Source organism: Dendrobium catenatum, unplaced genomic scaffold (assembly GCF_001605985.2).
Source record: "Dendrobium catenatum unplaced genomic scaffold, ASM160598v2 original_scaffold_83099, whole genome shotgun sequence".
Lineage (NCBI taxonomy): Eukaryota > Viridiplantae > Streptophyta > Magnoliopsida > Asparagales > Orchidaceae > Dendrobium > Dendrobium catenatum.
Window position 1 is genome coordinate 357,311 of NW_021401542.1, and position 22,168 is coordinate 379,478.

The following is a 22,168-nucleotide window of genomic DNA, read 5'->3' on the forward strand; positions in this document are numbered from 1 at the left end:
TATTATTGTTTTTCAAAGTTATTTTTTAATACAAAAATTTCTTGAAGTAGAAATTTTTGTGATAAAAAACTGCTGTTGTAAGCATTAAAAAGTTGTGTCTAATGAAGGCTTCTTATTGATTCTTAAAATAATTTTTTGGTAAAAAATTAAAATTTTTGTACCAAAAAGTTGTTTTAAGCAGCAGTAAGAAAATCATCCCAAATGAAGTTGAAGTCTAAACCAAATTAAATTATGACAGAAAGGACAATCCAATCTTCCAAACAAAGAAAAGCATAATCAGACAATCAAAACTAGCAGACAAATAAATAGCAAAAAAAAAAAAGGGATAAGATACATTGTCTCCTATTTTACTGTAAAATCATGCTCTCAAGCCTTCTGTTTGGTAAAGCACAAGCACACCACAACTTCAAACAATGTTACATTGAAAAGTAGAGAATTAGAGATTGTCATATCCGATGAATATGCCAACATACTTCCCAGCTCATAACAGTGATTACAATTTACATATATAGAGAGAGGATCGTATATGAACCATGGGAATTTATGCAGTTAAGTTATTGAATTATGGGAGGAGCGCCACCACTTCCATCTCAGTGCACACCATAAAATTGGGGTTTTAGACTGGTATTTTAGCGGAGAAGAGTGGGAGAGGGGCAATACCTCCGGTGCATAAATTGTCATCTCAAGCAATGTTAGAAGTTTCTTCCTCTGTATTGCATGTCCTGTAGCCAAGTAATAGAAAAAGGTTTAGCACAAAATTATCCTAAAAAATAAGATCACTTTAAAGACCATTCTGGCTGTCAAATAGTAGCGATTATCATTTGGTTTGAATATTGTGGGAAAGTAATATCCTTCTTTACGCTCTACAAATATCTCCAAAATCACTAAAATGAAGGGATTATGCGGTTAATTCTATCATTTTATTCAATGTTACTTCTAATCAATACCATCCAATGACGCTTCAATTGTTTTTGAGATCGACCAGAACTGTATATTCCGTAAGACATGCCATCAATAGTTTAAAAAATCAAAATTAATCTTATGAAAAGGATATTTGATCCACCATCTTGGTATTTATCTCGCTTATCCTCTCTTTTGGGAAAACTATTTTAAGAGGGGTACGGTGCCATTGTACTTCCTGTTGGTCTCTGTGGTGACCATTGAATAATGATAAAATGGTATGCTATGAAGAGGAGAAGTTTACTTGGAATTCATGGGACTAAATCATGAGCAGAAAATAATGTTATGATGATGTAATGGTGTATAAGAAATATTAGGGGAAATTTTAATCAAGAAACTCCTTCAAAGATAAGGCCAGTGTAATGCTTGAGCAAGAGTGGAAGAAAAACACAGAGATTACCAATAGAGACAAGAAAAGATAGGAGAAGAAATTAAAATTCAATTCATTCATCAAATAATTTAAACTGATCCAGATACAAGTCATAAATTTCTATTATTAGAATCTGGATTACAAAGATAAGATTAAAATAAAATCTAATCCTAAATAAGACAAATTCAAACTAAAAGTTAATAAATCCTAGAATTCTTACAAATTGAGATAGATACTAAAGATCCAGAAAATAATCTAAATATAATTGATTATGCTGCATTAACTATGAGGGCCTGATGAAAGTCTTCTTTTGAAGAGTTACAAGGAAGCCTATTTTGTGGATGGTTGATGGGCAGGGTGGAGTTGGTAGAGGACGTGGAGGAACTACTTAATCAACATTTGAATTTTTGGCATGTGAAAACTAGACATAAAGTAGACTTTACAGGCTTTGGATCTTAACGTCTCAATGCTTCATATATTTTATTCATAACAATCATAGCGAAGAACTCATAGTTGCATAGCAACGGCATAAATGGTAGCGCAAACTCAATATTGTGGTATTTGTGGATGCACAAAGTCAACATATAATGGAATGAACAATAACACAAGATGTTTAGACATAACATGTATATCCATCTATAAGGAATGGGAAGAAATTTTAATTGATTTAAGTTTCATCAAACTCAAATGAAATGACAATCTCCGGAAAATTTTCTCATTCAAGCTCTGGCTTAGAGCATCTTTAGATACAAAATCATCATAGTCATAATTATGCTAAGATGTAATAACGTCATTATGCTCACAAGAGATGGCAAAGGGACAAGAGGAGTTGGAGTGGTAAGTCCTGGAGTGGTTGGCTAGAGATAGAAAATGAATCCTCATAAATAGGGGTTTTAAATGACATGGAATATTCTGTAGAATATACAGTTTGAATAAATATGAGAAGATCAAAATCATCATAAGATCTATAGAGATAATTGAATGAGTCATCAATTGCATATTCTAGAGCCTTAAGACAATATTTTGTCAAAGTTTATTATAAGATTTAAATCTTATCTAAAATAATTATCCCAACTTGAATATTTATGAGCTTGATGACTGTTAACCTCTGTATAAAAAGCAAGAAGGTGAAGAGTGTAGAAATCAATACCTTGTGCCCGGCGGATCCACAAATTCTGCCACAAATCCCGCTAAAGTCAGCGCCGAATCGGTCTCTTCCCGCATATCCCGCATCTCGCCTCGATCGGTCTCCTTCCGCGCTGTTAAAATGAGAGCGAAGCTCTCGTTCACAGCACTTATTCTTCCCACGACAACTCCTCTCCCGCAAATACGAGCCTCGGCAACTTTCCTTCATCCCGACGCCTTTCCCGACCTCTGGGTTCGTTTGGTCCACACAGAGAGAGAGAGAGAGAGAGAGAGAGAGAGAGAGAGAGAGAGAGAGAGGTTGAAGCCCCTATCACCACTTCTGACTTCTCCAACCAATTCCCGCGAGTTACCCATCGCCGAGCTCCAGCCAAGTTCAACCGAACCCACGACACTTGTTGCCTACCCCTCTCAGCGAGCAGAAGCCGACCGATCCCAAGCCCTAGCGGCTTCCATCTCCCCCGCATTTCGCTCCTCTGGCATCGTTCCTTCCTGCTGGAACGAAAGTTACGACATTTTTATCGGAAGCAGGGACGGGAGCTCGCAAGGTGTGAAGGTAACGATCCTTCTCCCCTTCCATGCGCGGTTTTAGCCAAATCCCGTAAATCCCCCCAAACTAGAGAGGGGGAGGGGATTTTATTTTATTTTTATTTTTATTATTTTATTATTATTATTATTATTATTATTATTATTATTATATTCTAATTAATTATTATTAATAATAATTAATTATAATTAATTGTTTTTTTAAAGAAGCAAAATGCAAGTGCTCCTCCCTTGCCCCGAGCCAACACCGTCAACCCTGCGAAGGTATGAATTTTCCTAAACTCAGATTCTTGCTCTCAAAGTTCGCGGCGCACCGAAAAACTGACTATACAAGCCTTTATTGCGCATGGTGGGATGGAACCCCGGTGTGGTGTCTACGGCGAAGCGGGATCACTTATAAGTACCCCCGAGCGGGGGAAAAGCAAACTGCATTTTTAAAACAGGTACCGTCAAATACCCCAAACACGCCTTTATTGCGCGTGGTGAGAATAAAGATCACGGCCATGGTGTCCTTGTCCGAGGACACCTACCACACACGCCTTTATTGCGCGTGGTGGGAAGGCCCAGTTTCTCGTAGTTTTTTCCTAAACAGGGGAGAGACGCCGGGAGGCTACCGAAATTTCGGATGAACGTGAGATTGGACTTGGACCTGATTTGAACTCAAACGAACATGAACTAGTGGACTTGTGAGCTCTGACTTGAACCAAATGGACCTAAATGAACTTAAACAAAAATGAATTTGAAAAATGTAAGACATGTATTTGAGCTTGATACTTGAACTCAAGCAAGAACTTGAAGGTCTGACCTATTTGAACTTGAATCAACTTCGGACTTAAGTGAACTTGAATAATTCAAACTAAAATTGAACAATTACAAAGGACTGTATTTAAACTTGATTGGGACACAACAAATCATATTTGGACTCAACTCAAATGAACAGGAGACATGAATTTGCACAGTGAAAGACAAGGAACTCGAGCTCAGGGGACTTGATTTGAACATTAAGCCAACTTACACTTGAACTCCCATTTGATTTAAAATCAAATGAAATGAACAAAGATTTGAACATTTGAACAAAGTGCGAGAAAACTTGATTTGGGACCGCAATGGACATGAACTCAATTTGAGCATAATTAAGATGAATAAATTACAAGGAATTGAATTTAAGAGAGCTTGATTTGAGCTCAAATAAATAATAATGAAGAGCTCAAATTGGAACTAAGCAACATTGGATTTGAATTTAAATGAACAACGGAGGAGGAAATTTAAGCAAGTGTGCAAGGACTCATGATGAATGAAACATCAATACAACTTTCGTGCATGTATCAATTGACAAAGTTAAAGGAAGATGATTTCACTATACAAGTCACAAGTCATCCTCAAAAGATGATAGAAGACTTGTAACATTTCACATGACCATCTACAATTAATCAACAATGATTGTAAACAATGTGATGATCTGCTAACTGTGTGTAAGCATCAATGGGTGGCAGGATGGTAGTAGTGAGAATTATGATGCATCATGAAGAAGACCAAAAAGCTCATGCACAATCAGTATTACTTGAATGTGAGATAAATGAACTGAACCTCTGTAATCAAAGTGCAATATGAGATGGTCACAAGTGGAATGAGAAGAGCACATAATGAATGTAGCATCTTCACTCAGCTCAACATCAGTGCATTTATAAATACATTGGCCCACCTACAAGTGATGAAAACTCATTGAAGTGAATGTTGTAACACCCCGCAGTTCATATGCAAGTAAGAACATGAATATACTACACACCAGCAGGAGAGTTGTCATGTATACAACATCTAGCCTATAAGTAGAAGAGAGATGTGCAGTGACTACGAGAGATATGCAATGGATATTACGATGTCCTTTCAAATTTTGGTGATTAATCAGCAAGTAAAGATCACATTTCCTTACAAAAACTGAGAGTCAATGTATAAAAGACATAACAACCTGCTGACCAGTTTGCATGAGAAGGTCAGTGATGAATACAAGCATCTACGAACAAAGGCAGAAGATTAGTTAGTGCACTATGATTCACCTACAAAAAGAGACAAGTAGTGCACGACAGTCTACCTATACAAAGCAGCAAATAACTCAATACAAAAGTTGCTACAATATGCCACCGAATATACAACCTTCATACAAGCAGACAGAAGACATTTACAAATATTTTCAAAAGCCCTATGTTAGCTAAGGTAGATTCAAATTTATCACCTTAGTCAAATACTCACCCCAGGTCTACAAGGTCCCCTTGGACGAAGCAACCCATGGTTGCTGACAAGAATCCTTCTGTTATGTTAAGTCGACTACCTCCTCTGACTAAGTAGACCAGGAACCACGATGGCCCGGGACGACGAAACCATGGGATCTTGATTGGTTCTATCATTCATTCCCCCACCATCCACTTTAAGTGCAAGGTGATGAAATTTCTATTTTAAATATCAAATCTTCCAACTTTCCAATTTCCACATTTCTATACCCATGCTGCTACTATATGCCAGATAACACGTATTCTCTACGTATATGATTGACGACTAGCCTTAATCGAAAGTTCCCTCTCATGATGGGGGGGATAATTAACTATAAGGGCTTACGCCTATAGGAAACCAGAACTCGGATCATAAAGTCCTCGTAAAATGAGGGCGAAATCTCTGGGTAGTGTCTTATCTACAAACACATATGCCTTCCAAAATTTACCCTGAAACTTAATTCCGTTAAAACTCCCTCGCCGAACCAAAAAAGCAAATAGTGCAGGTGAAGGCCGAAGCCAAATTTTCGGAGCCCACAATGACATATATCAATCAAATAATAAGATTGATTCCATGGAATATCTTGAAAATTTATAACACTACAACTGCTGGTGATTTTTTTTTTGTTTCCATAGATCTTCTACATATAAGCTAAGCATCTTTACAAATGCAATTTCCTTGGTTGTAGTATAGTTATGACTATATGAAAATATTCCAAAAAGCTTAATATTAGGGTTTAAGATATTTATAATAAAAAATTATTTTAAGAATAGATCCTACACCAAATTGACTATAGGGGCTTACGCCTATAGGAAACCAGAACTCGGATCATAAAGTCCTCGTAAAATGAGGGAGAAATCTCTGGGTAGTGTCTTATCTACAAACCCATCTGCCTTCCAAAATTTATCTTAATTCCGTTAAAACTCCCTCGCCGAACAAAAAAAGAAAAAAGTGCAGGCGAAGGCCGAAGCCAAATTTTCGGAGCCCAATATGACATATATCAATCAAATAAAAAGATTGATTCCATGGAATATCTTGAAAATTTATAACACTACAATCACTGGTGAATTTTTTTTTGTTTCTATAGATCTTCTACATATAAGCTAAGCATCTTTACAAATGCAATTTCCTTGGTTGTATTATAGTTATGACTATATGAAAATATTCCAAAAAGCTTAATATTAGGGTTTAAGACATTTATAATAACAAATTATTTTAAGAATAGATCCTACACCAAATTGATGTAATTATTTGACTCAAATTGGTAAATTTCTTCTTCTCTAAATTAATGACTGAATAGAAACAAAAGTATTTTTATGTTTCAATGCATGTACAAAGAGTAGGGGTGCAAACGAGTCGAGTCGAGCTCGAGCCAGGTAGTGTTCGAGTCGAGCTCGACTTTCAAATACCGAGCTCGAGCTCGAGCTCGAGTCGAGCTCAAAATCCGAGCTCGAGCTCGACTCGTCTCATATTTCGAGCGGCTCGTCGAGCTCAGTCGAGCTCCGCTACGAACTACGTTCCGAGTAGGATTTTCGAGCTCAGTCGAGCTCCATTGCAAACTCCGTCGTCAAGAGCTCGCCATTGGCTCCGCTTGTCCGTCATCGAGTTTGCAGTCGCGTTCGAAGTCAAGATCCACTGGATCTGATCCTTCCGCGATGCCAAGCTCGCGTTCGTCGTCAAGATCCAGATCTCGTCGTCGCGGTCGAGTCCCAACTCCCACTGGATCTGATCCTTCCGCCGTCGAGATCCAGAGCTCATCGTCGCGGTCGATTCCCAACTCCCACTGTATCTGATCCTTCCACCGTCGAGATCCAGAGCTCGTCGTCGCGGTCGATTCCCGACCTCATCATTGCGTCCGCCGTCGAGATCCAGAGCTCGTCTTTGCGGACGCGTCCCAACTTTCACTGGATCTGATCCTTTGCCGTCGAGTCCATTGCGGCCGCTGTCGAGTCCCAACTCCCAAGCTCGTCGTCGTGTCCGCTGTCTAGATCCAAACTCGAGACTTGACGCCATTTTTTTCCGCTCAGTCGCACACGCGAGCTACTCGTCGAGCCAACGAGCCGAGTCGGAGGTCTGGTCGAGCTCGAGCTCGATAAGCCATCGAGCTCAAAATGGTGTTCGAGCTCGACTCGCGAGCTCGATAAGCTCGACTCGTCGAGCCAGTTACCGAGTCGAGTTCGAGCCGGCTCGCGAGTCGGCTTGACTCGTTTGCACCCCTAACAAAGAGTCATGACTGCTATGATCGGCGCACACTAGGGGTGCAAACGAGTCGAGTCGAGCTCGAGCCAGGGGGTGTTCGAGTCGAGCTCGACTGTCAAATATCGAGCTCGAGCTCGAGCTCGAGCTCGAGTCGAGCTTGAAAAAACGAGCTCGAGCTCGACTCGTCTCACAAAACGAGTCGAGTCGAGCAGCTCGTCGAGCGGCTGCTTCATTCGTGATTTCTCTTCTGGTTCATCGAGTTCGAGGCTTTGAGCCTCACGCGCCTTGTAAAACGAGGAGAGAGACGAGAGAGAGGAGAGAGAGACGAAAGAGAGAGCTAAATGATAATTATTTTTTAGCTGCTAAAATACTTTACATCATCATTTATTGGACTTTGGACTTCATCGGAGACTTTGGAGACACTCACCGGTCACTATCTATCAGAGAGAATGAGAGAGAGAGGGAGATGGAAATTTAATATACACAGGATTTGAGAAATAACATAAAAAATTAAGTTTAATGCATAGTTCAAATCCTGATTTGCATAACATTTTGTTTTTTTTTTTATATTTATATTTAATAATTATTCGAGCCGGCTCGCGAGCTCACGAGCCGAGCTGGCTCAAGCTCGAACTCGAGCTCGAGCTCGACTCGTGAGCTCGATAAGCTCGGCTCGCGAGCCTATAAACGAGTCGAGCTCGAGCCGGCTCGCGAGCCGGCTCGGCTCACTTGCACCCCTAGCGCACACCATTGGCATTGTAACTTGATCAAGAATATTGAGTCAACCCAAAGAGAGAACAACAGGCACAAGCAACGTAGTAAGTGCATGGGTGTGCCCATCTGAGGGGCGTGTGGTTGGTGGTTATATGCAAATGCATATCATCACAAAGTAGTGTAGTTAAAAGTAGTGTGAAAGGAAAAAAGCGTGGGAGTCAAGACCGTAAGGGCAATCTCAGTGTGACAGAAAAGAAGAAGCTGGAGATATGCCTTTGGCAAAAGAGAGAGATTAGAAAAGAAATCTAAATTCCACTGATTGAGAGGTGAGAGAAAAATAAAGGAAATAAAAATTAAATTCATTCATAATTAATACAAATACAAGTATGAATCCCTATTTATAGAAAAATGATTAAAAATATAAGACAAATAAAATGTAATACTAAATAATTCAAAAGCAAAAGATTATTCAAACGAGTTTTGATACACTGTCCACATAAATTCACATAAATATGGGGATTGGGCACCACAGCTTAGGTGAACCAATCAAAATAAGAAGAGAATTATTAAAAATTTAGACTAGTATTTGATTGGCCCACTTGAGCAATTTAGTATTTACTTTTTTGTGAATTTGGCTGGAGACTGAAGCTTCCCTATATCCAAAAGGATAACTCATCTTAATTTCAAATAACTAAAAAATTCAAATCAACCAAATAAATCCAAAATAGTAGAAAAAAAAAACTAAAGCTAGTTTATTGTGCTGCATAGCATCACACGGATGAACATTAAGCATTGAAGTGGACCAAAATGATAGTTCAACAAATAATAGTTGAAAGTATGTGCTGTGTGGTGGTTATTAAACGATAGGTCAAACTGCAATATGACATAATACTAATGATTCACATGTTCCTTGTAGGTGTTTGAATTTACTGTTAAGAGACTATGAATTTACCACTTTGTTACACCATGAGCTGGATACTGCAGAGGAATTATAGCAGATTGTAAAATTGTTGTATTGGGCACTTGTTGAATCAAAACTTCTTGATTTTGCTAAAAATGATATTGTTAATTAAAGATTTGTTGTTTTTACCTTAAGAATGATTTTTTTATAGAAATACAACATATGTATTTAATTGTTATTATAAATAAGAGGTCTCTAGGCAAGCAAAATTCATTGAAAATTTCAATAAAATTTATATTTTCTTCTAAATTTGGGTGTGATTAATAATTGTGAATTATTTGAGCACAATATAAGTCTTGATGATAACTTTTAAGGGAAGCTTTCTCCTTATACCAACATCAGACAAGGATTAAAATTTAATAATCTTTTCTTTAATTTCATCTTATTTTTAATTATTAGTTTGGTATGCATTTGAGGTTTAATAAAGTTTTCTACAACCATATTTTCCGTTTTGCATTGTGAAAATCCAAATAGATAAAGTGTTTTAAATTGCCATTTGGAGTAATATCTGTGTTTCTAATTAACATCAAAAGAGATTTAAGTTTTTGCTAAACTAACAATTGATTGACTATGAATTTGGATCGTTTATGAGCATCTTTTGTGTATCTCATCCTAAGATTATATTAATAAATCCTAGACGACTAGACCCTAAGACTTCCTATATCAAATTGATATCAGATGATATAATATCAAGTCAATTTGAAGTAGGCAAAATAACCTGGCTAATTTAAAAAAATGATAATAAAAGCTGCAATTTAACCAAAATTAGTTGGATTATGTAAGTGTGTGACAACAACATGACTGTTATATCCAAAATTATATTCTAATTTTATTTGGGGTAGAAATCTAATGAGTTTTCAAATTAGATAATAATTAGGATTGATAAATTAGAAGATTTATTTGAACGTTACCACTTGTTTGATTTTGAAAGAGTGGAAATGTAAAACCGAAAAAAGCCGTTTTAGACCTCGCATGCTTTTCAAATCACCACGACGGGTTTTAAGTGAATTTTTCAAAGTTGTCGGATTTCGACGGGATTAATTTTATAAAATTTATGCAAAATTTAAGAAATTTGATGTATAAAACTTTTATTTAATTTTGCTTAATTTAGGAAATAAAAATTAGAGAAGTCTCTTAATACCCAAAGTACCCTTAGTGTTTATTTAAGCTTGGAATGTTTAAGTGAGGGCATTTTTGACTTTTGGTCATCTAAAGGGAATTAAAGGGTCATCTAAAGGGACCGAATTAGATTCGGTCCCCTCATTCTTTTCTCACGACCCGGCCCGGTGAGCTCGCGTAGGCGAGACGAGAATGAATGGTCAGACGGTAGGTCAAATATCTAATTCCTAAAACTATCACCTTAATATATGAAAGAGCCTAAAAAACATCAAATTTAAAATCACATAAACATAAAATCATTAATATTCATAAAATTACCTTTCATCAGACGCTCCTCTTCTACGGTATACATTGCCACCCCTTATACTCATTTTTTTATTTACTTAAACTTACCTGAAAATCTTAACTAACATCAAGCCAGAGCTCAGTAAGTAAAACACAATTCTAAACTACAGTAATCAAGGCAAAAAGAACAATATGCTAAATGTCAAATTTATTTAAAACATAACATAAATTCAGTTTCTAATAACATATCATTAAACATAAGCATATCATAATTCATATCTTTCAATATTCATATTCATATACTTAGCTTTCTCATTTCGTATATATTACAACCATCATAGGAGCCACTGTTTAGTACCATAAAGGCACTTCTTTATCATTTTCCTTTTTTATATCCTTTACCATTTTAATGTGCACGAGTACAGCGTCCCCAGCTAGTACCATCAGGGGGTGAGCTCCATTATTTTAGCATACACATTCAAGCATTCAATATAACATTCATATCATATCATATCTTTTCATTTCATATATCACATAAACTCTATCATATTAGGCCATAAAATATAACATTTAATTTGCATGATCAACCATTTGATGAGTTAAGAAGCATGATTGGTCTATCAAATCATATAACATGTGAGAAACAAAAAGACATTACTGTAATTAAAGAATCATTCATACTTACCTGAATGTTTCCAAGCTTTAATATCTTTTTAAAATCTCAAACTTTATTGAAGATCCCAATACTGGTCTCAACTTCCACTGTTCAAATAACATTAATAAGATTTTAAACTTTCAACTTAGAATCCTCAATCCTAAAACAATAATAATGGTTCATATTCTTTTTAGTATGTTCTAATCTACTCCCAATATTTCTATAGGTTCTCTTTCTCCCTCTCTCTCTAATTAAAAAATAAAGCATATAACAATCCTAAAATCTCTTTTATTTATTCTAATTACATAATTTAACCAAATTAACCCTTTACCTTAACCTAAAATTATTTAAAAGAATTCCTATTTTCGGATTTAAATTAAAACCCTAAATTTGAAAAACTCATTTTTATTAAAATGCTTACTTTTGCATGCTTAAACTTCCCATTCATCAAATTAATATTTTGAAAAACTAATTTTCGGATTTATTTTAAGTAAAAATTAGAAAAATAATATTTTGTGAGAAAAACTCAATTTCTTCTCTTAGAAACCATCTTAGGACCATTAGGAAACAAATTTATAGAAGTACTTTCAAAATTTCTAACCTTAGGAAAAAACCCTAAATTTTCCAACCCATAATTTCTAAACAAAAAACTTCGTTTTCATAATTAAAACTTCACATGAAATTTATAGGGAATGATTTTAATCATGAAAACAAAGTTTTTTATTTAGAAATTATGGGTTAGAAAATTTAGGGTTTTTCCCTGATGTTAGAAATTTTGAAAGTACTTTTATAAATTTGTTTCCTAATGGTCCTAAGATAGTTTCTAAGGGAAGAAATTGAGTTTTTCCCACAAAATATTATTTTTCTAATTTTTAATTAAAATAAACCAGAAAATTAGTTTTCCAAAATATTAATTTAATGAATGGGAAGTTTAAGCATGCAAAAGTAAGCATTTTAATGAAAATGAGTTTTCCAAATTTAGGGTTTTAATTTAAATCCGAAAATAGAAATTCTTTTAAATAATTTTAGGTTAGGGTAAAGGGTTAATTTGGTTAAATTATGCAATTAGAATAAAAAAAAATAAGATTTTAGGATTGTTATATGCTTTATATTTTAATTAGAGAGAGAGAGAGGGAGAAAGATATCCTTTAGAAATGTTGGCAGTATATGAGAACATAATAAAAAGAATATGAGCCATTGTTATTGTTTTAGAATTGAGGACTCTAAGTTGAAGGTTTAAAATCTTATTAATGTTATTTGAACAGTGAAAGTTGAGACGAGTATTGGAATCTTCAACAAAGCTTGAGATTTTGAAAAGATATTAAAGCTTGAAAACATTCAAGTAAGTTTGCATGATTTTTTAATTACAGTAATGTCTTTTTGTTTCTCACATATTATATGATTTGATAGACCAATCATGCTTCTTAACTCTCATTAAATGGTTGATCATGCAAATTACATGTTATATTTTATGGCCTAATATGATAGAGTTTATGTGATATATAAAATGAAAAGATATGATATGAATGTTATATTGAATGCTTGAATGTGCATACTGAAATGATGGAGCTCACCCCGTGATGGTACTAGCTGAGGACGCTGTACTCGTGCACGTTAAAATGATAAAGGATATAGAAAAGAAAAATGGTAAAGAAGTACCTTTATGGTACTAGACAATGGCTCCTGTGACGGTTGTAATATATACAAAACGAGAAAGCTAAGTATATGAATATGAATATGGAAATGAAAATAAAAGATATAGATTATGATATGCTATGTTTAATGATATGTTATTAGAAAATGAATTTATGTTATGTTTTAAATGAATTTGACATTTAGCATATTGTTCATTTTGCCTTAATTACTGTAGTTTAGAATTGTGTTTTACTTATTGAGCTCTGGCTTAATGTTAGTTAATATTTTTTAGGTAAGTTTAAGTAAATCAAAAAAATGAGTAGAAGGGGTGACAATGTATACCGTAGAAGAGGAGCACTTGATGAAAGGTAATTTTATGAATATTACTGATTTTAAATTTGATGTTTTAGAGGCTCTTTCATATGTTAAGGTGATAGTTTTAGGAATTAGATATTTGACCTACCGTCTGATCATCCGTTCCCGCCTCGCCTACGCGAGCTCACCGGGCTGGGTCGTGATAGGAAATTACTAAAACAAATTAGTGGAACCACATGCATAATTTTTATTGGTATAATGCTGCAAGTCAAACAAAATCAATATTTGCTAATATATAACATAAACTTAAGAAGCAATATTTTCCATTCAGTGAATGAGACAATCAGTTTAAGAGTTGCAAACAAAATGATTGAAACGTGTTTGCACATTATGATAGGTTTACTAATACAGTAGCTAAGCACCGTTTGTGCCGAGACTATTTTGTTAGCATTATTTGTTCCGCCAAAGAACTTAAGCAACGGATTATGAATGAGTTAAGTTACAACACTAAAAAATGTTCGCAAACGGCTTTCTACAAATCTTTGAATTTTCAGTTAGAACTATTTTAAAAAATGCCTCTAAAACAATCATTATCATCTCCTCTAAAGTCTGTCAAATATACCTTAGCTGCTCTAGCTAAAAGAATTTTAGTTCATAATATCATATGAAAAAATGGATATGTAGTTAAAATATAAATCTGCATGTGATTTTAGTGGATCCCAATCTGCATCTACAGTAGAGAGCCTACTCATGAACCAAATCTAATTGTTGGATCTACAATCGAGCCTATGAACTTTATTCTGAAATTGAAATTGAGCACGAAATTATATTGAAACATGAATTTTTTTAAGAAAATTGAATCTAGCCTTGAAAATGAACTTAAAACCTAAAATTGGGTAAGAGATGCTATCTAAATTAGAAATATAATTTGATAATGAGATTAGTTTTTAATCTAAAATTTCTTTAAACCTAATTTTAAAACTAAAATTGAATGTATGAACATATTTGAACCAAACTACAACAAGAATGTATTTTTAGTATTAATCGTTAGTTCTAATAAGAATTGAATCTACACTTGAATATGAATATGAATATGAATATCTAATAAAAAATTGAATCGATCCCTTAATATTTGAATGAATAAATCATGCCTACTAAACTTGAAAAACTAATTTAAGGACATGATGACTTAACTCCCAAAGAACTTTTGAATGGAATTATTTTAACGAATCAAATAGAAGTTGATTTTATTTTTATTTCTTGGTTCCTTGGCTCACAGACTCATAAGAAAGACTTATAGAGAAAATCAGGTTGTGTCAACATTTTAGTAAAATTATTAACAACAGGCTTAAAGAAAGTTTAATATTCAATTTCCACCTATTGTACCCATCCTAAAAGAATAATTTATCGCAACTAAACTTTAAGCTATTTAGGTTATATTTTTCAAAAGATTGTCATAGCACATCATATTAGTGTATTTTATCTACTTTCAATTTCCTTTTATCATTTCAACGTCTAGGAATTGATTCTATGTTTTCATTAATATCCTATAATATGCATATTAGCATGCCACAATTTTCATTATTTACTTATATCATTTGCGCATGAAGATTATCACATAAGACTGGCTCTCAATCTGATTAACAAAATAAGGTTGACAGTTTTCTTTTCCTAGGGTTTCAGCACTTTCAATTTCAAACTTAATATAGACGTCTGAAACTCCCCTACACTTTATCTCTACAAAAATGGGGTTGAGTGCCCTTAATGAATGAGATCTTTGTGCTGTCAGGAAACTCTTAGGGATACATGATGAATTTGCTTTTTTAAGTCCTAACTTGACTCCCCAACTCCTTCCTTATAGATGAGTTATGCGTTTACGCAAAGCCATTTCAAGAGTTGATTGGCTCTTATTTCACCAATAAACATTGATATACTAAATCATCTGTTGATCATTGTGTCGATAAATTTCTCCAAGTTACATTTTTCTTTGATTCTCGGTTGGGCTAAGCTCCTCAAAATTGAATGGCTATATTGTGGATAAATGCATTCTTTCATTATTTTTGAGGAAGAAAAGTCTACCAATTCTTCCAATCTCATTGGCAAAATAAGGTTGAGGTTTCTGATTTTATTACACGTATCAAAGGGTTGAAAGCAATATTTCTTTGTTCATTTGCTGGGCGTAGGTTGATTTTTTACTTCATTGGATCATGCTTTGATCACATCCCACTAAGTTAGCTGAGCTGGACAAATTTAATTTAAGAATGTCAAAGCCAACCAAATTTCTTAGATGTGCTCCTCAATTGCCATACGAACTAGTAAAACTTATATGATTATATTTATTTAAAGAAAATATCTTTTGATACAGTTACTTCGAAGGCTCGACGACGACGACTGACAGTTTCTCATGGATATCCAACAATGTTCGAAGGCAGCTTGATGAAGCATTAGAGATCCCCAAAACAATCATGCACATGCATCATCACACCATCTTGATATCTCCACATCTTGATGACAACGTCCAATATTGTCTCAACTTCAATTTTCACCTCCCTATTGACAGTGTTGCTGTCCGTTGTTATATATATAAGGATGATATTGAAGACCAAAGACAAACATATGATGAAGAAGTTAATCATATTATTCTTTTTAGTGTATAGTGGACTATTAAATATTAAATCTTCATGTTGTACCAGATAGTTATGCTTATTTTTTTAACCTCAAAAGAATAATAATTATGGACCATTCAACTTTGCTAAAATTAATGTCAGAGATCAATGAATTACATTTTTTTACTATTCTTAATATTATGCCTATTTAATTTCTATGCATTATTTTTTAAATATAAAAATTATAATGGTGTGTCTAAGCCGTATCTGTATCTTATATTTTTAATATTTTATGTGTTCGTGTCGCTATGCGCATCCTAGCTTTGGGCACAATTTTTCTTTTCTTGAACCTAACTTACACCTTGCAATGAGAATTGGAAGTGCTTTTTGTTCGAAGGTTGATTCGGATGAGATCAAAGGTCTCAAGATTACTCATGTTCCATGGACCAAGCAAACTCAAATCGGTGGGAATCAAGTAGATTATTAAATGGAAATAAAGTATGAGGAATTGTTAGATAGGATGCAACTAGTCATAAGTGCAGTGCCAACAAAGATTATACTTCTCAAGGAAGAAAAAAAGAATGACAATGAAGATAGGGCAAATATCATTGAGCTAGCACAGAGGGAACCTTTTATTAAGCATGCATTTGATCAATCTTTAGCAAAGGAGAATATTGTTAGACCGGTCCAGCCGGTCCTAAGCAAAGGGCCAGCCTAAGTTTACTCAAGGTGGACCAAGGGTTCACCTATGCTACAGCCGGCCCCCTTGGCGAGATGTCGGGCCAACAATTTGATTTTTGGAGGGAAAGCAGGGGTGGCTATGGCATAATTTAGGGTTGCATGGGTTGTTTTGTAATTTATGTTATTTGATTTGCTTTAAGTAGGTGAGAATTAGAATTAGGGTTATCTTGTTATTTTCTAAATTATGTTCAGTGTCTTAGTGCTTGGGCTCTAGCGGCATCTAGAGAATTGGGAGAGAAAGATCCTCCTCTCAAATTGAGGATCAATTGTATCTTGTTCTAGTCATTGCTATTTCATCAATTACCACGTCGTTTGTGCCATTCCCTTTGGATTTCTTTCAATTTTGGGTTGACGATTTGCTGAAATCAATCATTGATAAGTTTCTTTTGAATCTTACAAGAGCTTCCAATCGAATTGGTAGCAGAGCACGCTGGCTGTTTGGGCTGATTCCTGCAGCAGTTTTTACGATCAAATACTGATTTTTGCTATTATTGGGGTAAAAATCCAGAGTTTGTGTCTAACAAAAATATGAGTTCGATGGCAGCCAAGAAGGTTGATGCTTTGGAAGAACGTATTGAGGGGGAGATGTGCCAGATTTAGGGTTTAGGGAAGGCATTGGCTTGGTACTAATTGAGAGACATGAGGAAGCTCACATGGAGTTGGAAGGAGTTCAAGGAATGCTTATTGAAACGTTTCTGAACTGGCAGGAGAGGGGGCTTCTATGAACAATTTTTTGCACTAGTACAGGAAGGCACAGTGGCAGATTATCGTGAAAGATTTGAGTACCTTGCGAGTCGATTGGATCGACTATCGAAGACTGTTCTAGAGAGAAATTTCATGAAGGGACTCAAATCAGATATCCGGGCAGCAATGGGGGTCATGAGGCCTCGTGACTTGAGAGAGACAATAGAGCTGGCACAACTGGTGGAGGATCAAAGGTACCAGAAGAGGGGAGCCAAAGGCAGCAATTCAGGTGGCTCTTACAGGATGATGACTACCACTCTATTAGCACCGAAGGGGCCCGCATCGGGCAACATTCGTGAGAGCCCAAGGGAGAAGCCAGGAGATGTGGGGGAAACTTCAAAAGACTGACGGAGAGGGAGATGCAGGAGAAGAAGGCATAGGGACTATGCTTTAGATGTGAAAAGAAGTATACCAAGCTCTTCAGTTTCTCACCGTCTGTGATGACGAGGAAACTGAGGGAGGTGAGAGTGAGACAGGGAGAGAGGAGATCAAGCTGCATCTTGATGTGGCAGAGGTCTCTCTAAACTCAGTGGCAGGATTTACTCCGAGTCATACCATGAAGGTGAAGAGAGAAATAGTAGACAGGGAGGTTGTGGTGTTGATTGAGAATGGAGCTACGAACAATTTCATCTTCAATCAGGTCGTTGACCAATTGGGGGTGACATTGGTGGATACAGGTGTTATGGAGTGATGATGGGTACAAGGAAGGTGGAGACGTGCCAGGGAATCTATCAGGGAGTAGTGTAGATCATATAGGGGGTTTAGGTAAGGGAGAATTTTCTCACATTGGAGTTAGGGAGCACTGATGTCATTCTAAGAATGAATTGGCTACAAATATTAGGGAACACCAAGGCCAACTGGAGAGCATTGACGATGGAATTGGTGGTGAAAGGGAGAAGGATAGTGATCATGGGAGATGTAGTGCTCTCCAAAGCCATGGTATCACTTAAAATCATGTTGAGGAGCATATAGGAGGTGGGGGAAGATTATCTGGTGGTGCTACAGAGACTGGAAGCAATGTTTAAAATTGCGTATTTGGGTATTGAGGCGTTTTTCATTCGTGAGGCGAGGCGTAAGCCTCAAGGCGTTTTGAGGCGTAAGCCTCAAAATCAAAAGATTGCGTAAACATAAAATAATAAATTTTTTATATACTAATGAGTGAATAATATAAAACATAAGAAAAACATAAGATATGAAGTTAAATCAAAATATCTCAATAATAAGACAACATGAAATATAGTTCATCTCAAAATTCTATCTTTCCCAAATCCCAGTATTCTTTTCATTAACATATAATTCCAATTTCCAAAAAAAAATAGCAATGACATATCACATAAGAACTTATAAGTCATCAGCACTGCCATCACTAAGGGGTTCTTCATTTGAATCATCATTATGGTGAACTGCTTTCTCCCCTTCCTCCTCTCCTATAGAGTCCAATGTCGGGCATTTACTTCAACATTTATGTAAGTTTTAATATATATAGCGTGAGGCGTAAGCCTCATGCCAGTAGGCAAGGCGGGCCTCAACCAAGTTGAGGCGCAAGCCTCATAAAAAAAACTCGATGCGTAAGCATCGAGATGTTTTTTACTAGAATTGCGCAAAGGAGGGGCCTCAAGGCGAGCCTCATATTGCGCAATTTTAAACCATGGCTGGAAGAGATCAGATTGGAGGAAGGTGGGGACATTCCTCTTTCAATACACCATTGATTCAACAATTTAGTGAGGTTTTTCATCCATCTTAGGGATTTTCACCGCCAAGGGAGCAAGAGCACGCTATCACCTTAAGGGAAGGTGTCACCCATTAGTGTCAAGTCCTATTGCTATCCTCAATTTCAGAAGTATGAAATTGAGAAGTTAATCAGAGAAATACTAGAAGCAAGGATTATCAGGCCCAATGTGAGTCCTTTTTCTAGCCCCGTGTTACTGGTTAAGAAAAAAGAGTTGGAGATTCTGTGTGGACTACAGGGTGTTGAATAAGGAAATTGTGTTAGACAAGTTCATTATCCCAGCAATAGATGAGTTGTTGGATGAGCTTAGTGAAACGTACGGTTATCTTCACCAAGATAGATCTGAAGTCAGGGTATCCTTAGATTAGAATGAAAAGAGAGGATGTCTCGAAGATTGCTTTCAGAACTCATAAGGGCATTATGAGTTCCTAGTGATGCTTGTTGGCCTTACTAATACCTCAGTCACTTTCCAGTCCCTCTTGAACAAGGTTTTTTGACCCTATCTCAGGCAATTTGTGCTGGTATTTTTTGATGATATTCTGGTTTATAAAAGATCAGATGGGGAGCATTGGGAGTTCTTAAGGAAGGTTCTAAAGGTGTTACAGGAGCATCAGTTAAGGGCTAATCTGAAGAAATATTGCTTTGCCCAGGCCAATGTGGAGTACTTGGGACATATAGTTTCTCAGTAGGGGCCAACTATGGATCAGGCAAGAATTGAGGCTATGTTGAGATGGTCAATGCCTAAAAATCTCAAAGAACTGAGAGGATTCCTAGGACTCTGGCTACTACAAGAGGTCCGTGAAGGGCTATAGTACCATCGTATGGCCACTGACATAATAGTTGATGAAGGATGGTTTCTTCTGGGGGGGGAGGCGACCACAATAACTTTTTAGAGATTGAAGAGGACCAAGACAATTGTATCGGTCTTGGCCCTGCCAGATTTTAGACAGGTATTTGTAGTAGAGATGGATGCATCAAGGTATGGTTTGCGAGCAGTACTTATGCAGTGCCATAGACTCATTGCTTACTTCAGTGAGCCGTTGATAGCTAGAGCTAGGTTAAAGTCGGTCTATGAGAGAGAGTTGATGGTGATTGTGCTAGCCATTCAAAAGTGAGGACCTAATTTGTTGGGCCGACATTTCAATGTCAGAATGGCTCAGCGGAGTCTGAAGTACATGTTGGAGTAGAGGATGGTGATAGAGGAGCATCAGAGATGACTGTCAAAGTTATTGGGATATGACTTTGAAATCCAGTACATACCAGAGATAGAGAACAATGTGGCAGATGCCTTGTCCAGATGTATGGAGGAGCTCTAATAGGTAGCCGTGTCGATAACTCTGATGTTGGATTAGAGGACCATTAAGGAGGAGAGTGCCCGGTACGAGGAGCTGGGAAGGATTATGGCAGATTTTTTGAAGGATGGGAGTAGCCACCCTAACTATTCTCTAGAAGGGGAGAGGCTTTTGAACCAGGGGCAATTTATGATGCCTAGGACCTCAGTTCATATTCCACGTCTGCTCCAAGAGTTCTATTAAAGTGATATTAGGGGGTCAAGGGTGCAGAAGACATATAGGAGACTCGCCTCAGAGTTGTATTGGAACGTGATGCACAAGGATGTGGAGAAGCTTGTCGCCAATTGTGAGGTATATCAGCTGAATAAGTACATGGCCATGAGTCCAGGAGGATTATTGCAGCCCCTAGCTCTACTAGATCAGGTGTGAGAGGAGGTCTCCATGATTTTTATAGACTGGTTACCTCAATCTGAAGGATTCACCATGATTTTAGTAGTAATAGACAGGATGAGCAAGTATGCTCATTTCATTCCCCTACGACACCCTTACATGGCTGTGATAATGGCATCAGCTTTCATCAGGGAGGTTGTCAGACTGCATGAGATATAGGAGGCTATAGTATATGACAGGAATAAGGTGTTCCTTTGTTATTTTTGGAGAAAGTTATTCAGACTGCAGGGACAGTACTGACAGTACTGAAGAGGAGCACCACCTACCACCCACAAATCGATGGGCAGACGGGGGTGATAAACAGAAGCTTGGAGACATACCTACAATGCTTTGTGTCGGAAACCCCTCAGCTTTGGGCAAAGTGGTTAGCATGAGCAAAGTATTGGTACAACACTTTATATCAATCTGCTTCTCAGATGACCCCATTCAAGGTGTTGTATAAGAGAGATTCATCTTACCTAGTGCATGTTGGGCAGAGTCAATCTCCAGTTTCTTCAATAGAAGCATACTTGGAGGAGAGGGACAGGTTGTTGGAAGAATTGTAGAAGCATTTCTTTGAGGGCTCGGAAGATTATGAAGAAACAGGCAGATAGGCATAGAAAGGACATCCAGTTTGAGGTCAGGGAGAGAGTATTCTTAAAGATAAGGCCCTACAGGCGGAGGGCAGTCATCTCCAAGAGGAACAAGAAGTTTGCTCCAAGATAGTTTGGCCCTCATGAGATATTAGAGAAAATTGGAGTAGTGGCGTATCGTTTTACGTTGCCTATAATGTAGGCTCCAAAATTTTGGCCTCAGCCTCCCCCGCTTGCTTTTCTTCCAGAGGGGGAGTTTTAACGGATTAAGTTCTAGGATGAATTTTGGGAAGGCAGATGGGTTTGTATATAAGACACTACCCGGAGATTTTGCCCTCATTTTGCAAGGACTTTATGAACTGAGTTCTGGTTTCCTATAGGCGCAAGCACCTATAGTTAATTACCCCTCCCGATAATGAGAGAGAACTTTCAATTAAGGCTAGTCATCAATCAGATACATAGAAATACGTGTTATCTGGCATATAGTAGCAGCATGGGCTTGGAATGGAAAGTTTGATATTTAAAATTAAAAATTTCACCATCTTACACTTAAAGCGGATGGTGGGGGAAGTGATGATGGACCCGATCAAGATCTTATGGTTCCATCGTCCCAGATTATCGTGGTCCATGGTCTACTTAGTCAGAGGAGGTAGTTAAGCCCACCTGATAGAAGGATCCTTGTCGGCAGCCATGGGTTGCATCGTTCAAGGGGACTTTGTAGACCTGGGGTGAACGTTTGTCTAAGGGGACAAATTTGAATCCACCTTAGCTAACAAAGAGCTTTGTGTCGTATTGATCATATCCTATTGATTCATATCTCAAGGATTTGATGCCACTAAGGAACGCATTGGCTCTGGCCATAACCGT

At 36.8% G+C, this 22,168-nt stretch overlaps 1 protein-coding gene across 8 annotated transcripts in view; it reads right to left on the bottom strand.

Annotated features, from left to right (window-relative positions):
• Positions 1-311: 311 nt before the first annotated feature.
• Positions 312-22,168, bottom strand: part of LOC110103950 (polyadenylate-binding protein-interacting protein 3) — a 78,363-nt gene continuing 56,506 nt past the window's right edge. For 3 of the 8 annotated variants that reach the window (XM_028691892.1, XM_028691893.1, XM_028691894.1), the window contains exon 15: positions 8,706-8,850. In XM_028691892.1, the coding sequence (XP_028547725.1) occupies positions 8,806-8,850 (45 nt within the window). In that variant the 3' untranslated portion in view covers positions 8,706-8,805. Of the gene's footprint in view, positions 723-8,705; positions 8,851-22,168 lie in introns of those variants that run through there. The other 5 variants (XM_028691891.1, XM_028691889.1, XM_028691890.1 and 2 more) reach the window with 3 other exon arrangements.